Below are 19,280 nucleotides of genomic sequence, written 5' to 3'. Positions count from 1 at the left end.
ATCAAAAGAAATGTTGAATAAAGCAGAATTATTTTATTAACTAATGTGACATAAGTCTACAAATCCTAACTAAATCGATAACGAAATTATTTAATCATACGCCGTGATCATGGTTTAAACACTGACTCCATATGTGTGCGAATTTTTAAATTATCATCTTATCTATCTTAAAAAAAAAAAAAATGACACTGATAGCCATACTTTGAGGTTATAAGGGTAAGTTCTTTAGAACAAATTCTCTCCCATAACTATTCTCAAGTTTTCATCCACATCCCCTGAAATGTCTTCTCTATCGTAGTTTCAATATTAAATCTTGTAATTTAAAGATCATGATTCCGTTGAAACTCTCCATTCATTGGAGAGGATTCCGTCCCGTAAGTTCTTGCCATCGAACTAAAATATCAAATGTAAAATAAAATCTATCAAATAAATAGAAAATAATAAATATTAGTATTTTATGTATATGGCCAAGCTTTGTCCGATTGTGTGCAAGTGCTCTCCTTGCTATATCCATGCTAAAAAAAAATCCAACCTAATCCAACTTCACCTGAGGAACCGACAAAACTAAGGAAACAAAAGTATCAAACCTTAGCACAAAATATTAAACCTTTTGAGAGACTAGACCCCATCCTAATCCCATTACTAAACCAATTGAAAGCCCTATGCTATCCTAGTGGAATCTCACATACCCTACAGTCAACACTACAAGTTAGAAAAAAGCGCAATCAAAAGGGAAAGTGAAAATAGAATACACAAAATCAATGTGGAAGATAAAGAGATCCTCATTGGCTTCTCAATGCTTAAGTCGAGTCTCCAAACATTTGCTACTTGAGAGGACCCCCTTACACTTCCATGCTTCCCACTCTAGCTCCCACTTGTGATTTCCCTTCAAATTGTAGTAAAGGGCATCTAGTATCTCTTGTCTCTTCTTATGCTTTTTTCTTTTTAATTTCTTCTTGGTACATGGTTTTATTATATTGAAAAGATGATTAAAGTATGGTTTATGACTTGAACATTCATGTGTTTATAAGCGGAGACAGTCCTCACCTTACACGTCAATTGAACCCTACTTGCATTGTAATAAAGATACAAGTGAAAATATCAATATTTGTCCATTTGAAAATCACTCAACAATGTAGATCATTCCATATATTATGTATTGTACCAACTGAGCTAAGCTCACGGGGACCCTAAAAATTGTTTATTGGGCCTAGCTATATGTGTAATGTACTATATGCATGACACATTTTGGAGACAAAAACGTCGTGATGTTTTGCAGGTGTTTCCTGATTAGATTTCCATTTTTCTTCTATATGATGTTCCACTTATGCTCAAACATTTGTTCCAGCCACTTGGGAACTGTTTGTTGTTGATGCCAGGAAGGTCATTTAAGCCATTTCACAAGCAGAAATTCTGCCTCCAAGTTGAGTTATTGTGGATGGTGGCTATGATGAAGTAAAAGTAAAGTGAAGTAATTGGTGGCTATGGGTACATTAAGTCACTAGTATGAGCGTATTGTGGTCTTTGATTTTCATTATTATGTTGCTTGTTTAAAAATTTGTGGATTTAATGATGGGATAAAAAGTAAGACAAGCAAATTCATTATTGGATAGTGCGTGGTTATGTATGATTTGGGAGCAATTGTACAAAGAATATCTATTGAAACAACTATATATTGTTTTCTTATTGGATTACATGTATGAATATGCTCGATACTATAGTGATACTATGTTTAGCACACCGCACCTATCTTAAATCTAATAAATAACTCTTCAAAAAGTAAGTAAATTTTTTATTTTGAGACAGCGAAATTTTATTCACGTCAAGAATGCCCTCAAGAGAGTAAAATTATTTTTGGTAAAATAAAATAAATGTTTATACTGTATATTTAGTGGTCCATGATCAGCATCCAATGATAATATGTGAATCACGTCCATAATCAAAGAGATTTATATCCAAATTCACTTAAAATTGCAGAATGTTCGGGTACAACATCATTTTAAACGATGTGGCAAAAAACAATGTGCGGCTTAAAAGAATTATAAAGGAACATTAGCACAAAAGAAAAGTAGGCATTCTATTTTCATGAGTCTCCGAGTCTACTCAATCAAATAAGAATTTGAGTACGTATCATAGTGTTCGCATATACCTCATATCCAAAAGAAATTGAGAAGAATCAATTATATATACATGAATGTATATATTAAAGCAGTGCATAAATCAATTTGTGTATCATCCTTAAAAAAAAAAATCAATTTGTGTTCAACTCATTTCTAATCAAACTCAATTTCTTGAAAACAATACATCTAACTCAATTACTTGTCATTTTGGAAAATAAAAGGTGTACTCATGCATACATTGAATCATGTGAAATTGCTAGACTCAAATCTAGCTAATTCTAGAAATGTACTAGTAGGATGTAGGGATTCTGCATGAAACCAGCGTTTGCCTCAAGTTATAGACATTCCATGCTGACCATGTCAAATCGAGACCCTGCTTTTGAAGGCTGCTGATCGGTTTAGAAATGCACCCCATGCATGCATGTTTTTGTTTTGTTTTGTTTGTTAGAGATACATATACTCATATCATGCATTGAGACAAATTGTAGTGACAACTCAAATCATTGCACTTTCATACGATTCTGTGGAAATTCTGCTGATAACGTGATTGTTTTTCTTATGTATGTGGTCCTAGCTCTTCATACAATTCATTCATCAATCAATATCTTTATTATTTTTGCATAAATAGAATACTATTCTTTTCTAGAAAATTCCCTACATATATAGCTGTGTAGCTAGATTGGTGTTAATCCAATCCAAATAATTTGAAGATTTTGAGATCGATATAGCATATTACCATCTTTTTATTCACCTATAAAGCGCATGAATCATGTCATACTATATGGTAACCTTTCAAAAACTGTTGCAAATTGTTGTTTTTTGGGTTCAGAAGCGTTCCTTTTTAATAAGGTCGAAATCACCACCGAAGATATTACCATGTTGAATCTTCTTGAAGTCCTACCGGGTTGAGTCACGATCAGGTAGACTAAACCTCCAGGATAAAACAGCTCAGTTCACCTGTTCAATTAAATATTGCACCGTATATGATCGTTCGAGAAATAACACCCTCTAATATGGTACTAAGACCACTCTTTAATACTGAAACCAATATGGTATTGTTACTGTTCTATTATGGTGTTGAGACCACTCAAATATGGTGTTACCACCATTCTAATTTTAACTTCTCTAACTATGGTACTATGACCACTCATATATGATATTGCTACCATTCTAACATCCAACTTCTCCAAGAATTGAAGAATAATATATATTTAAGATCATCTTTATTATACCGAAAAAGAGACCATGATCTTAAAATTATATTTATTCTAAAAAGACATAAATAATTGAAGGGACTATGCTCTTAAGACCATTCTTATATCCGAAAGGATAATAAACCGATGATGGACTATGGTCTTAAGAACACTCTTAATTCCGAAGGGACATAAAGGAGTAGAAAAAGGAGAAGGACTTGTCAACACAAGTCGAAGGAGGGAGAAGAGAGGAAAAGCACAGGAAACATCAACTGTGAATTTCGGTGTGAGCTCTCTATTTACAGAGAAAGTTCACTGCTAATAAGTGAGAAACTTTGAGAGCAGGTAATTCTCATATTAGATCTAGTACAAAAATATCTCAAATTGAGTATCAAAATATATCATATTCAGTACAAAAATATATTATTCAGTACAAAAATATATTATTGAGTATCAAAATATATTTCAGATCATGTACTAAAATATTTTAGATTGCGTTCCAAAATATTTTTAGCAAAACTTGGGGACTAAGAAAACACTTTATAATAATGATTAAATTAATTATTTAATTTATCATTTCCAAATAATAAAATATATATCAATATTTTTTTTTTCTCTCTAGTGCTTATTCACATAATTATGTACCCCATTAATTAGAGGTACACCCCTATTATATAAACACTACTAATGTGTGATCCATCCGATGTGAGACTTCCATTTTTTTCAATTCACACTACACTAGTTCTACCCATTATGAAAATTTGTGTTTAGTTAATTACTCAATTTCTCCATATGTTCCAACAAAAACTAATTAATGTGACATAGATTTTTTTTTGGAGAGGTAATGTGACACAGATAGATAGTGCTCTTTTGCACGGATGATTTAAGTTTGCTAGATACACTACTGCATATATGCAACACAGATTCTCTCTTGTCACTCATGATTTTGATGTTTTTTAAAGAGAAAAAAACATTGGAATATATAAATCACTCTCAAGGATAAGATGGGACATAGAAATTCGGTTGCAACAACAAATCTTAATAAAAAATATATGGCATATATGTATTCTACCCTACAACAATAACTACGCTGTATTTTTGTTAACAGTGTTATATTGTGCTTGCTATCAATTATTATATTAGCATTCCGTAATCAAACTAATTTGGAAGTACTTGCAGAGGAATTATGGTCAGTGATTAAATATTTTTTTTTTTAAGTGAGAATATTTTTTCCGCTTTTCTCTTATATGGTGGAAGGCATTGTTGATGTAAACTTATGAATTTTTGAGACACAGCATAATGTATAAGAAAATTTCAGATTGCGCTATTCCCATATAAAAAAAAAAACACATTGCATATTTATTTTTGTCAACCCTCCGATTTTTAGGGGAAATGGTTTCTGACAATCCAAAACTCGACTGAAGGTAAATATGATTTGATCAAAAATTATTCCACTCAATAATCAAACTCATGCTCTCCTAAACAATTCATCTTTAATGGATTTGAATAACCACTTGAACACAATTGCTTGGTTCCAAAAATCACATTGCATATTAAACGAATATTTTTTGGATTAAAGGAAATTCCTCCTGATCTGCATCGCCATTGTTCATATCTTTAAAGAGTAACTAAAATGCATGATTTGTTTACACATTTATTGTCTTGTCAAGAATCAATGCAGCAGCATATCAAGCAATAAAGAATTTTAAATCTTCAATTATTCTTTTTATCATATTCTATAAGTTTGGTGATGTCATCAGGCTTACACGCTAAGAGCACAAACTTCATAGTACCAAAAGTGCTACCAGCACCAAAAATATCTATCGACATATGACAAGTTTAAGAAAAATATGTGTAAGGAACTAATTTTGACATTGCAACTAATTTTTAATGGTTAGTTTATTTTAGTAAAATTTGAATTGGCAACTTATTCTTGTTTTAATGGAGATTAGTCTCTTGAGGGATAGTTTTTTCACTCATCACGGTCTTATCCAACTTGATGGATTAGTTACTGCAACTCCGCTCAGTGATACCCGATTCACACAAAAAATTTAAAATTATAAATTTTTTAGACAGAACATAATGTATCAGAAAATTATCAAGTAAGAAATTTCAACCATCATTTTGATCATATGCTAAGTTTTGTGATGTCATCAGAAAAATAACAAAACAGTGAAGACAAGGCTTACACTCTAGGAGCACAACTTCATAGTGCCAAAAGTGCTACAAACACCAAAAAAAATCTATTACCATAATCAATCACTCCTCTGTTCTTCATTTTTCCTTGCATTTTAAGTTCAGTATATACTATATAGTTAATGAATATAACACAGTGACGCAACTCATTAATCATACGGTCAATAAGTGATTTATTTTTTTGGTCTGTCCATAATTTTAAAATATAACTGAATATGTTTTTTACGATATTAAATATCTATATTAACCTGCATACTTGCCAATATTTAAATTATATGAATATATATATTAAACCATAATATGATATAATAATTTTTTTGATTAAATCCTATTTATATAAATTTAATAAATATATTAGAATAAGTATGTCAATGCATACATCAATCTGTTTTATCACTCTCTCCCCTTTATACGTGTAAGTGATTATACAAGCACATAGAAATGAAGACAGTACCTATTATGATATTCGTAAAAGAGTAAGATTCTTGAATTATGTCTGTAAATAATGGCAACCACATAATTTATTGGTAAGATTTGTCAATTCGAATTTATGGTGTGAGCACGTAAGAATTAAACAAAGTACTCCACCTTCTCACCTTTAAAATAATGCAATCATGATTCATGAACAAACTATATTTTTTTATGGTATCCTCATTTAACCTCTTAGTGCAAAAATAGTTTAATTGGTACATGCTGGACTCATACCCCTCTTTTCTTAAAATTAAGAGTGGTGATAGGTAAACCACCTTATCTGGCATCCCACCCTTCTACACTCTCTTATGTGGCACAATTTAATTTAAAATAATAAAAATCAATTCTATCTCCTGCTGCTTTTCCCCTTCTCTTTCTTCTTCCTCTCTCTTTACCACCACCGCAACTGAACCAAACACCGGCTATGTTTCTGGCGATGATACCATTCCCTGTCGCTTCCTCTTCCGCTGCCGACGACGTCGTCCGCTGCTTTCCTCTTCCGTTTTCAAAGATGCCATGTTCTCTACCTCATACGTTTCCGGCGAGGACGCCGACAAATCTCATCTACAACTTATTCTCTATTTCATTATGGTCTCCCTCTTCATCTCTTCCGTCCTCCTTTCATCACACCATCCATTTCGTCGCATCACCATCACAAGTGCCACCCTCCCTACCACCACTCACATTTCAGATTCGACCTCCCATCTTTTCCGGTCACCACCAAGACATTTTATAGCATATTCAAAGGTTTAAGTTTAAAAAATACAAGAGATGGATTCTTTCAAGCTGTTTCAATCTCACAATCTCCAATTTTTGTTCTCTTTTTATCTGTTATGTGTTCTGTTTTCTTTACTTCCTTTACTCTCTCAGTCCTTGAATCCATTCCTTATGCAATTCTTTAGCTACATCATTAATGAAAAGACTTACATGTTCATTCTCTGATTTTGATGTTTTGATGAGTGGTTGATGAAGAGGGATTAAACTTTCTCTGATTTTAGGGAAGAGAGAGGGAGTGATTGAGAGAAGTTTGAGAGAGAGAAACAGAAAGAATGGTGTTGTGAATTAATCAAAAAAAAAAAAAAGATGGATAAATTTACTAAAATATCCCTGCCACATAGGGTGGTATAAGAGTGGTACAAAAAAGAGTGTGTCCACCAATATTTTCCCTAAAATTAAATTAAAGACAGAAGATACTCTCATAAATATAAGAGTATTATTTTCCCACCCTGTAGGATTCTCACGCGCCCTGCATTGTTCGGATTATAGGGTGGGAAAATAATACTCTAAATATAATGGTAAGAAAAGATAAAGAACAAAGGAGTGCTTAGATCATCCACAATGGTAAGTGTTTTATCTATTTAGCACCACATTTAATAAATTTATGGAAGTACCCTCTCTCTTCATTTTTTGCTAGTTACATTTAATAAATCTTAATAAAATAAAGAAATTTTGTTGAAGTGTAATGATATAAAATTATTTGTGGGACCTACTTAATAATTTATTTTGAGGTGTTGGGTTGGAGAAAATTGGTGTTTATTAAGTATTACTAAAATGAGTGATGTAGACATATGTGACTCATTTAAGCACCCAATTTAAGGTGCTCTGTTGTGGATGATCTGCAATGATTATTATTACAGTAATTCCTTTGAATATTACTACACTTTGACATTATCGTCCTATGAAATATTACCTTTGTCCATAAATATAATATCCGTTTAAGAATTTTTTTTGTCTCTTTTTATAAGATCTCTTTAGTATTTTCAAGTACATTAATTAATTTTTTTTACCAACATACCCCTATTTATTTTATATCTTTTTTTCAATCAGCATTAAATACTAGGTTGAAAACATACACTAACTCTCTCTTAAAGGATAAAATTGTAAAAACAATAGTAATTACAAACAAATTTATTATCACTTTCAATTTTTTTAATTCCCGTTATTTTTTTAAAATGGTCCTATAATTAAAGACATATATATTATTCGTATGATAAAATTTTCATCGTAGAACATGCTAAATTATTTTTTATTTATTTCTTAATCACAAGCTAAACATATCAATATTAAAAATTGCAATTATAATGAAAAAATTATTAAGGCTAATGAAGTGTAGTGATTCAAATTATGCAATATTTCATAGAACGATAATGTCAAAGTGTAGTGATCCAAATTATGCAATTTTTCATAGAATGATAATGTCACTATGAGTAGAGAAATGATTGTTGATACAAATGGAAAGTGTAATATTTTGATAGGCGTTGGACTCTTTAACACACCCTCTCACAACCAGTTTTATTGGACTTGATTCGTGGACATAAATGATGATGGTCCGATAGCGGAAAGTTGGTCCAATGAATTTTGGAGAGGTTATGATATCAACTTAGAGAAATCGTGGTTGAGATTAGCACAACCACACAAAACCAACTTTAAAGATGATGATTGCCACCACTTATAAATATATGTTGAAACCATCTTATCGAATATAAGACTCTTGAACACAGATAAAACAAATAAAAGAGAAATAATATATATTTAAGCATATATGTTTAGTTTCAATCAGCAACACTATTCCGATGGATAAGATGTGGCAGAGACTCGCCGCGTCGATAAATTCAAAACCAGGCAGAGATGTTAATTGGTGTATTGAAAGTGACCTATAATATACGGCCAATTGGCCCCTATATGATTTAATTTGATTTGATCCCCATATTGGCATCAGCAAGCACTTCACACTCCACCATTCAATTAACAAGTGCTATCCACTATTCTTATTACTTGAACGTCAAATTTAATCATATCATTGTTACATTATTGCTTGATGATGATGATGATAATAATGGTAATAATGAATTAATTGAATTTACAATAAAATGATAGTATAATTAAAGAGAGGTATATCGGAAAATCATTTTGATTTTTTGTTGAGTATGACTTGCATGATAATTAGGTAGGGTCGATTTTGTGGAGAGAGATAAACCATCTCATTAGCCGAACCAAAATTTTTATTGTTGGGGATAAAATATGTTGCGATACAGTTGAGAAATGATATATGAATATCTATTTTACAACAACTATTTTGATAACCCTATAAACAGGGCCGTCCATGTGAAATCGATGGCCTGGTTCTCTTAGTAAAAATAGACCCCTAAAAAAATATAATTTTTTTTTTGAAGTTGAGAAAAAAACTATAATGTGTTTTTAGAGAATATTATAATGTTTGTTGTTAGAACTTTGCTATTTTATACGACAAGTATATGCCAAAAATTACAAGTGCTCTACCAACCATATCACCATAGAATTTTACCACAGGGACAGGCATTCACTATTGTTAACGTTATCATGCTTTGCGTTTATATTAATATTTTGAGTGGATTATATATAAAAAAAATAAAAAATTTGGGCCCCAAAATTGGAGAGCCCAGCTCTATAGAGCTGTTTGCACCTCCCCAGGGCCGGCCCTGCCTATAAATATAAGATAATTTTGTAAAAGCATCATGTTTTGAAGCTGTTTTCCCTTTTGCAAAATAGATGTTCGTATATCATTACTCTTTGAGGAAATGGTGTTATTAGGACTGTAATAATGGAGGATCATAAAAAAAAAAAATTTGTATATAATATATTCATCGTAGGACTTGAACCACACTCGTTATTTTACCTACAAAACAAGATGCTAACCACTTAACCAATTTCGATCCCATTAAATATCGTTGTATACGTACATAATTTATCATATTCATACATTTTATAATATTTTTTTTTGGCTCTCCCACAAAATATGTGAATTATAAAAATAATTTTCAAGGTGAACATTATCCCCATTCATGAACAATATTCATGTTATATCCTTATCCATTTTGGGATTTTGACATAATATGAGAAGTCTTTTTTCTCCACCAAAATGAATACTCACTTTTTTTATAAAAGCAATTATATATACTATGAACTCTACATAAAATAAATGATGGCCATTCACCTAATTTTTTCTTTTCAATAAAACAATGCAATTATTGCCACATGGAATCCATATTGTTCATGCATATACACACACAACAAATAAGAATATCCATGGCCATACGTATTACTAATCCTAGCACTAAAAGGAACTCACGTGTGAGCTTGATGATGATATCAATTCTTACACGCTTCAAATTAAATCAAAAAAGTTTTTCTAATTAATTGTTTATTTTAAATCTCTACGTGGAAGCCTATAAATACAATAGAGAGACAACAGAAACAAATTCAAGTGTTTCTAGTCCTCCTCTTTATACAACTCTGTTCCTAGTTTTTGAGTACCTTAGTACTAATAGAGAAAAAAAATGGAAGGAGATAAATGTTCAAGTTTTTTTCAAAGATGCAAACCTTACATAGCTATGATTTCTCTACAATTTGGATTTGCTGGTATGAACATAATAACAAAGGTTTCACTCAACCGTGGAATGAGTCACTATGTTCTTGTTGTTTATAGACATGCTTTTGCTACTGCTGTTATTGCTCCATTTGCTATTGTTCTTGAAAGGTATCCATCATTTATTCTCAATGGTAGAAAAATCATTAGCTTAATATTTGAATCATTTTCTCATCAATCTTTCTTTCTTGTCATTTGCAGGAAGATAAGGCCAAGGATCACATTTCTTATGTTTATGCAAATGTTCGTCTTGGGACTTCTCGGGTTAGTACTTTTCTCGCTTTAGAATTACGAGTATTCCTGCAGTCGAAATTTCCTACAAGCACTTCAGTCGTCGGTATCTTGACTGTTGTAGATATTGAATGGCTTACAACGTGATTTTGATAAATCAAAGTAGTCTAGTCTAAATCAATTGTCAAGATTACCGATTGCGAGGAATCTGCTTGTGTTCATTCTTTCTAAAAAATATGTGCCATCGAAAAATGTTCTAAAATTTGTTATTTGTTTTTATTAGGCCTGTGATTGATCAGAATCTATACTATGCTGGATTGAAATTCACTTCCCCAACCTACTCATGTGCTATTAGCAATATTCTACCAGCAATGACATTTGTCATGGCAGTTATTTTCAGGTATATATACACAATCAACTAATTAATAATATGTTATGTCTTCCTTATCTTTTATATTCTTTTTATGTTTTGGTATTAAATGATTTAACTTGGTTTATTTGGAATAAATTAGGATGGAAAAATTGGACATGAGAAAATTAAGATGCCAAGTAAAGGTGATTGGAACTGTAATCACAGTTGCTGGGGCCATGTTGATGACATTATACAAAGGACAAGTTATTAATATATTGAGTTCTCAATACATGCATCATCCTAAAAATTATGAACCTGAAAACATTACTGATTCTGGTGAAAAAGATTGGGTTAAAGGTTCCATTTTGCTCATAATTGCTACTTTTGCTTGGGCTTCTTTCTTCATACTTCAGGTATGTAACTGTTTATAAAATTAAGAAAATGGAGAATAAAATTGAAATTATACATTATTTGAATATTGAAATTCTTTTTTGTGATTAATGCAGGCTGTGACATTAAGGAAATATTCAGCTCAACTCTCACTCACAGCCATAGTGTGTTCCTTGGGCACACTTCAATCAATTGCTGTGACTTTTGTTATGGAGCATAACCCAAATGCTTGGAGCATTGGTTGGGACATGAACCTATTAGCTGCAGCATATGCTGTAAGTCGCTCCTCGTTAGCAAAGTTTTAACTTGCAGTCGCGGGTTGAATCAAAATTTTAGTGACGAAAAAAAATTCACTATTTTTCTCGTCACTAAATTTAGTAACGGATATGGAGAGACATTTCTGGTGGCACTAACAAAAAAAACAATGTGTCACGACCATGATTGCAGTCGATATATCGTTTTTAGTCCTATTTTTTATGCTTGTTTATGAATTTATTGAGGGTATTAATGGATGTAAACTTTGGTGAGCAGGGTATAATATCATCAGGTCTTACCTACTATGTTCAAGGGATAGTCATGCAAAAGAAAGGGCCAGTTTTTGTCACTGCTTTCAGTCCTTTGATGATGATCATTGTAGCAATTATGGGCACTTTCATCCTTGCAGAAAAATTATATCTTGGAGGGTAAGTCCATGTTATATAATAAAGTTTTTTTTTTTTTTGGTTGAATAATACTTTTGAAAGAAAAAAAATAGTGACAAATGTGAATAATACAGCCACAATTATAATTGTGATGCTGATACATCTCAAACTTTAATATTGCATCACAAGTGGACCACAAATAATATCAAAACCCTGTCCAATCCAATGAACATATCAAATTTTAGTGAGAAATAAACTTCGTTTTCATGCAGTTTCTTCTCTATGCTTTTTTGTATCATTTTCTTATCACAAAAAAGAAGAAAAAAAATTATGCATTAAAAATGAAACATCACAATCATAAAAAAGCACAACATGTGAACAGTGGTAAACACTTTGGTATCAATATTAATTAATTAATTTAATTTGTGATTGCAGTGTTATTGGAGCTATTTTGATCGTAATAGGACTTTACTCAGTTCTATGGGGCAAAAGCAAAGAAAATAAAGAGATTGAAGAAGAGACGATAACTGAGGGAATGAAGTGTTGTGTAGAAAATGGAGTAATATTGGAAACAGTGATTGAAGGTGTTGAAGAAACAAATGACATTGAAATGCAAAAGGGTGAAGCTACTAAAGTGTTGAGGGTAGCAATTATTAGTGTTCCAAAAGTTTAAGCATGTAGATATTATTAGGAAGAGAAGAATTGGGAAGGGGGTCGTTCTAGCTAAGCATAGTGGAAAGATTTGAGAAGGGAGGATGATTAACAAAAATTGGTTATCGGGATCTATCACGAAGGTAGTTAGGAACGGAAGAGATACATCGTTTTGGAGTGAAAAGTGGAGCCGTGGTAGGCAGTATAGTAGACTATTTAAAATTTTGTTGGATAAGGAAGCAAAAGTTGTGGATTTAAGGTGGCGTGAAGAGGGGTAAGTGGGTGTGGAATTTGAGATGGAGAATGGAGTTACGAGACCAAATTTTGGAGGGTTTAAGGAAAATGAGAACTATAGATTCGTTTGGCGGACTATTCAGGATTGCACCCCGTCCAAATTCAATCTTATTCTTGAGAGGGAAAATACAACGAAGATGAAATTTGCATTGGAGGGCGGGGATCAAAAGAATCGGTTAAACATCGTTTCTTTGAATGCTCATTTTCGTTTTCAAAGTATGGTCAAAATTAATGGGTTGGCTAGGGATGTCAATAGTATTCACAACGAAGAAAAATCCTCATTTTTGTAGGAGAAATTTTTAACCTTATAGTTTGCTAGTATGTGGTCGATTAGAAGGCGAGAAATTTATATGTTTTTCAAGATAAGACAACTAAGGTCTTGCAAGTCGTTGAACACTATGTTTCTGCATAATTCTTAATCTGCTAAAGGTTGCAGCATTACTATAGCTTGTGGCAAGTGGTGAAAAGTGCAGCTTTGCGATGTAGTAACAGAGATCGTCAGATTTAATTCTGAATGAGGCACATCTCATATCTTTCATGTGAAAATTGGAAATGTGAAGGTTGTATATAATATAATTAGCATTGATTTTTCTTGTACTTTTTGTGTTTAAGCGTGGTTACTTAATATACTCCTTTTTCCTTTTAAAAAAACTCAATAGTGTTCAAAACCAATTTTAAAATCAAGGTTAACCCAATTAATTTGTATGCCTAAATGATGATAGTGCAACAATGATAACTTGCAATGCAAGTTATGTATTTTCTAAGAAAGAATTGAGAATTGATCGAGAAGAAGAAGAGAATGTTCTATTGATTGTAAACTTGTTATTCTCGTTAACAATGAAATTGTGTTTACATCATATTTATATACAAGTTAATGTACATTACTTGCTGATCAAGTAATCAATCAAAGCTAACAAACTTTGCTTGAAAGGAGCTAAAGACCACAACAAACTACATAACTACTTTCTATCTTAACTAACTTTGAATTTATCTCAGTTAACTTGAATTACAAAACTAACAAATGAACTTGAATTACACATACCAATTAAAAATAAAATTTGATAAACATTAACAATATTTGTAATTTATAAATTTTTATACAATAAAGTATCAAAGTTCAATTCAATATGTTTTCTAATTGTATATTCATATTGATTTCAAGTATACAATTGAAAGTGAAAACCAAAATATCGCAAATGTTAGAAGTTCTACATAAAAAAAAAAAAAAAAAAAAAAAGGTGATTGTTAACAAATTTATAATAAAAAGACCCATAACCCTTCCATTTTGACTCAAGTGTTTGTTGTGGGGGATTACTAGCCCTCACAATGCTCTTGTGGTACGGCTCAAGGGTATATATATTACTAGTTACTGTTCTAACACGAAAATTAATTGTCTTCCTAAAAAAAACATGTAAATTAATTGTATAGTATGAATTTTAACTCTATCCAATGAATTAACGGCGATGCATTATATAATCAAAATTTAACCTATTCTTCTATTTTCAGTGCAACTGTACCTAAAATACCCTCCATTAATATTATTTTTTGACACATTGATAATTTTTCTTTTTGAAAGATGACACATTTTCAAAGTTATTTTTCATAAACAATCTTTTAGAATATCTACAATGAAACTTTTATATTTGGGTAGTTTAAAAGGATTTTACATATACACATTATTTATTTTATAATTTATAAATTTTATTACTATTCTCTCCAACTTACCACCTTAAACTTTTTATTAAATGGGCCTCACTAACTCTATATCGGGATTGTAAAAAAATATATTAACTCTATATCATTACATTTAATAAAATATTAAAATATAATAATAATTGAAGTGATGGTGTAATTTGATGTAGATGGGATCCAAAAGTAAGAGTGTTTACAAAGCACTCATCTTGATAATCATCCTTTTTTTTTTTTATGGCAGAGAGGAGTTGTCTTTTTGATATAATACTCAGGTTCTTGTAAACAAGTGTCTCCGAAATACTCTTTAAACATTTTAAATTAAGTAATTATTATTTAAAAATGTTAAAATTTTCAATTTTCAATGCACAAATTACAAAAACTTTCATAAAAAATTACTATTTAAGATTTTAACTAGTGTTCGGGTACACTACTTAACATTTTCCCAATATACTTATTAGGGGAAGTAGTTATCATTATGGATGCTCATCAAACAAGCTCTCATTAAGAAAAAAAACTAATTAGAGATTACAACTATTTCACACCCTTTAATATTCTTTTTATTGCAACTTTTTTTCCTAATTATTGTTTCTTTTATATTAAATTTTTTTGAGTACTTCCATACTCAATAGTTTTGTTGGATATGTACCAAAACATCAAATCATTTAATAACATTGTTCCCTTTTTATTCATTATATTAATTAATTTAAGATAAATTTAAGTTTTGAATTCATTTTGTCAACAAAACTTTAGGTACCAAAAATATATGCTTATTTGAGGGGTATTCTTGTGATATCTTTTAATTCCTTGAAAGTTCGTCTAGTTACGACAATTGATGGTAAAATTCTCTAAAGTTTTTTCTTATCAATATACGTTCAAAACATTTAAAACTTAAGACATTTGATTAAACTAAACGAGATTCTTAAATATTTCATCCAAACACTCTTAGTGGCTCTATTGCGTTTGATCCCTTCACAAAATATCAGCTAGATAATTGGCTAATATTTTTCACACGCACATCCCAAAACGACAAAACCTTTGATTGAGCAAGCTTCTTCTATGGTGTTACATGCACGAGAATTACACGTACTTTGATTATTGTGTTCTCAATGAATAGAAAGCCTTAGCTTTCAAACATTTAATAAAGCTAATGCATTATAGAGTTGCAATAAAATTATGTAAAGACGGTGAATGATTCGTATTAAATTAGACAAAGAAAGACCATAAAGATACATATTTTATTATTGGTTGAATGATATTGATTGTAAGGACTCGATATCAATGTGACACTTAACATTTAGTGTTAGAATGATCTCTTTGACCAAGAAACTTTTGAAGTAATATGACTTAAGTGGGTTTCAATAATAGACACTCTTTATTGCACAAATGGATATGTTTTAGCAACTTGAAAGATAGATCAAATAAAAAGGCTCTCAAAGTAAAAAAGCTAAGTAACCTTACTACGTACAAGGACTAGTGACAAGTATATAGGAGGTTTTTTGTTTGTTTTATTTTTATGACATTCTCTATTGCTTCGACATAATTAAGCTAGTTTTTTTTGTTAATTTGGTTATTTTTGAGAGATACAAACTTGTGTGCATGATTTGTTAGTGTATATGATATACTTTTTATTGGGAGTCTTTATGTTTTTTTTTCTTCATAAAGGGGTTTTTTCCCCCACAAAAGTTGGTGAAAAAGAACGATGTCCTTTCCTTACCATTGCACATATATTAGCGAATGAAATTAGAAGAATCAAAAGTAGTCAAAATTTCATCTGGATATTGTCCTGTCCTTTCCTTACCATTGCACATTTTCGATGGTACCAAAGTTGAGAATCTTCAATTCTGTTTTGTTATTTAACTCTGATTTAAATCTTAAAAGAACAACACATTTCAAATATTTCTCAAATGCCTTTTATTGTTAACTTGAATATTTTGATGATTTGCTGCTAATTTTTGATAGTTAAGTGAAATTAAAAGCACGACAAATACAAAACATCCCACATCATACCATTATTAAGCAAGTGGGTACTAGAGAGTTCGGAGGAGTTGATGCCCTACGACACTGTGTACATATGATTGTTATAATTGGCATTCATTAATTTAAGTTTGGCTTTGATTTAACATAACTGTTTAAATTTGGATTTGGATTTGGTTTGTGAGGAGTTGAGTTAAATTGTGTTAATTGAAATGTTTTAGAATATATTTGCTTCATATGTTCAGGTTTCATGGTTGATGTTGGTTTTTATTTTTCATTAGTGTCATTATTTAATGTAAATCAGGTAATTTGTGTTAGTAACCAACGGTGATTTAAATTGTTTTTGGTGCCGATAATGCCATTGCTGCAGAATTTTATCTTGACAGGTTCATGTTGGTTTTGTAGCGATTGCAAATTTGTGTGAAAACAGCAGTGGCTGAACTGGGGGTGGCAAGGGGAAGGAGAATTGATGTTCCCATATGTTGTTTGACTGTGCCACACGAGTAAAATACGAAAATGTCCTTCGGCAGTTTGCTGCCGAAGTTTTTAGGAAACCGGCGGCAGTTAACTGCCGAGGAAAACCTCGGTAGTTAACTACCGAGGAAATCTGATTATGCAGACAGTGGGTCTGCATAATTGTAAAGCATTTCCAAGCCATTTTTTCAGCCAGTTTTTACCTGTAATTAAACCAAAGCATTTCCAAAGGCAAAATAATTCATACAAGATTGAAACTCGGACATAATGAAGATAAGTACAATATCTTTTACAATTGTTCATAATTAAATTAAACCGACATTTGGTTAAAATTAAACAAACGTTTGAAATTCATCAAAACATTACAAAGTGTCCATAATTAAACTACTCATTACACATCATTAAATTAAATCCCTACTTACATTCAACGTAATTACATATGGAACGAACATACATATATAATATATTATCTTCCACCATATTCCAAAACATAAATCCGACGTCACCGTCGTCGCGAATAAGCAAAGACATATAGCTTGCCGTTTTCCATGCGTATTCATCTCTATCTTCTCCTAGGTCTATGCATGGCATTTGACCAAACAAGTGACGTGTATATTGATTTTCACCAAGATGCTCAAAATAAGTGTTAAGTTGTGCCTTCAAATTGTCAAGAGAGTCCGTCGGTGTTATCATAACCTTAACCGTCTTTTTAAACGCGGAGTACCTAACACGCCCTTCAATTTGTGCAACCTCAGACATGTCTCACTTGAAAAAAAAATTAACAAAAGAATCATATATTAGAACAAAATTAAATGAAATGTAATAACAAATAAATGAAATGCGTAAACATTAATAAGCTATAAATAAGTATTGCATTATTTTCACCACATAAAAGTCATATTATCATATATATATATATATATATATATATATATATATATATATATATATATAAATTACATAATGTTAGTTATATATTGGCCGCAAAAAATTGGCGTTACAATTTCGACCCCAAAAAATACATCGGTGTAATTTCTACAAAAAAAAAAGAACTAACACCGACAAAAAAACCACTCATTAAAGACCAAGTGATTGGAGAAGATCAAGTGACATAGAATCTTCCTCATCTTCCGCAATAACTTTAAATTGTTGCTTTGGTTTTTTGGGAGTGTCCAACAAAATAGGCGCCGCATTGTTTGACTCCTTTTGTGGTTTGGACGGTTTGTTTCCACTTTCAATAGCCATGAACTTTCGGAACAACTCATGTTGATCCAAATACTCATCTTCTCAAGTCACCGCATCTTCTTTCTTGTGATTGTGCCACTCCGTAGATGATGGAGGTAGTGGACAACCATTCTTCAAGGAAATAAGCACAAAATGATTTGGAATTGCCCCAAGGCACAAGATGGGAGTTTTTTGATTACCCGGCGGTGGTGGCCCTCTTAGTGGGAAAAACGATTCCGAGTTTCCAACTACAAGATTTGTCAACACCACCACACACATTTTGTTATAATTAACAACAATGTGTCCCATGTCCGGAAAAGTCAATCACTTATCAACAAGATGTGCACAAGTTTTTGTATTTGCGGGAGGATGTAATCCGTTTAAAATGTAGTTATAACGATCCTCACCCGCAAATACTTCAACATAATCATCTCTATGATCTATCAACTCTTGAATAAGATGTGTACGGATCATGAGATGATTTTTTTCGGTCAAGCCCATGAACTCGGCTATAGCCCGGAATCCGCAATGTCCATCGCCGATAACATCCACCATTTTTTCAATAAATGGAAGCATAAAGCGTGACATATAATCAATAGGACGCATAACCGGGATAGCCTTAGGCTTTGGATACCGAGTAGGTGGTGGAAGTGGGGAAAGTGATGTTTTACCAAGACGAGCACCTTTTTGCCTTTTATACGATGATGTTGTTGGTGATGGTGACGGTTGGCTATCCGGATTTTGGGAATCAACAACCTCCCAAAAAGAAGGGATCCGACTAGTCGATGTAATTTTTCCTTTAGACCTCGCAATGTCGACTTTTTTCTTTGCTCCTTTGGTTGGTACTTTTCGTTGTGGTGGAGACATCAAGGTGGTTTCAGAAAATGCCAATTGCCGCAAACCCTCTTTGACCTCAAGCTTCATTTGGAAAGGGAGTTTCTTTAGACGTTTTACAATAGCCTTCAACTCAAC

At 31.8% G+C, this 19,280-nt stretch overlaps 1 protein-coding gene across 1 annotated transcript; it reads left to right on the top strand.

The window, feature by feature from the left end:
• Window positions 1-10,225: 10,225 nt before the first annotated feature.
• On the top strand, window positions 10,226-13,541 carry LOC120577161 (WAT1-related protein At5g07050). The gene is made up of 7 exons (XM_039828240.1): window positions 10,226-10,496; window positions 10,587-10,649; window positions 10,900-11,016; window positions 11,129-11,381; window positions 11,475-11,633; window positions 11,890-12,041; window positions 12,435-13,541. The coding sequence occupies exons 1-7, from the start codon at window positions 10,297-10,299 to the stop codon at window positions 12,670-12,672; spliced, it is 1,182 nt and encodes a 393-aa protein (XP_039684174.1). The 5' UTR covers window positions 10,226-10,296; the 3' UTR covers window positions 12,673-13,541.
• Window positions 13,542-19,280: the final 5,739 nt, after the last annotated feature.

This window comes from Medicago truncatula, chromosome 7 (assembly GCF_003473485.1).
Source record: "Medicago truncatula cultivar Jemalong A17 chromosome 7, MtrunA17r5.0-ANR, whole genome shotgun sequence".
Taxonomy (NCBI): Eukaryota; Viridiplantae; Streptophyta; class Magnoliopsida; order Fabales; family Fabaceae; genus Medicago; species Medicago truncatula.
The sequence above is the reverse complement of the archived record's forward strand: the minus strand, read 5'-3'. Positions and strand labels throughout refer to the sequence as shown.

Bases quoted from the DNA above. Each gene is read 5' to 3' on its own strand.
- LOC120577161 (XM_039828240.1), top strand. From the start codon at position 10,297: ATGGAAGGAGATAAATGTTCAAGTTTTTTTCAAAGATGCAAACCTTAC. The intron at 11,017-11,128 runs GTATATATACAC...GGAATAAATTAG, and splicing joins GTCATGGCAGTTATTTTCAG to GATGGAAAAATTGGACATGA. The intron at 11,382-11,474 runs GTATGTAACTGT...TGATTAATGCAG, and splicing joins CTTCTTTCTTCATACTTCAG to GCTGTGACATTAAGGAAATA.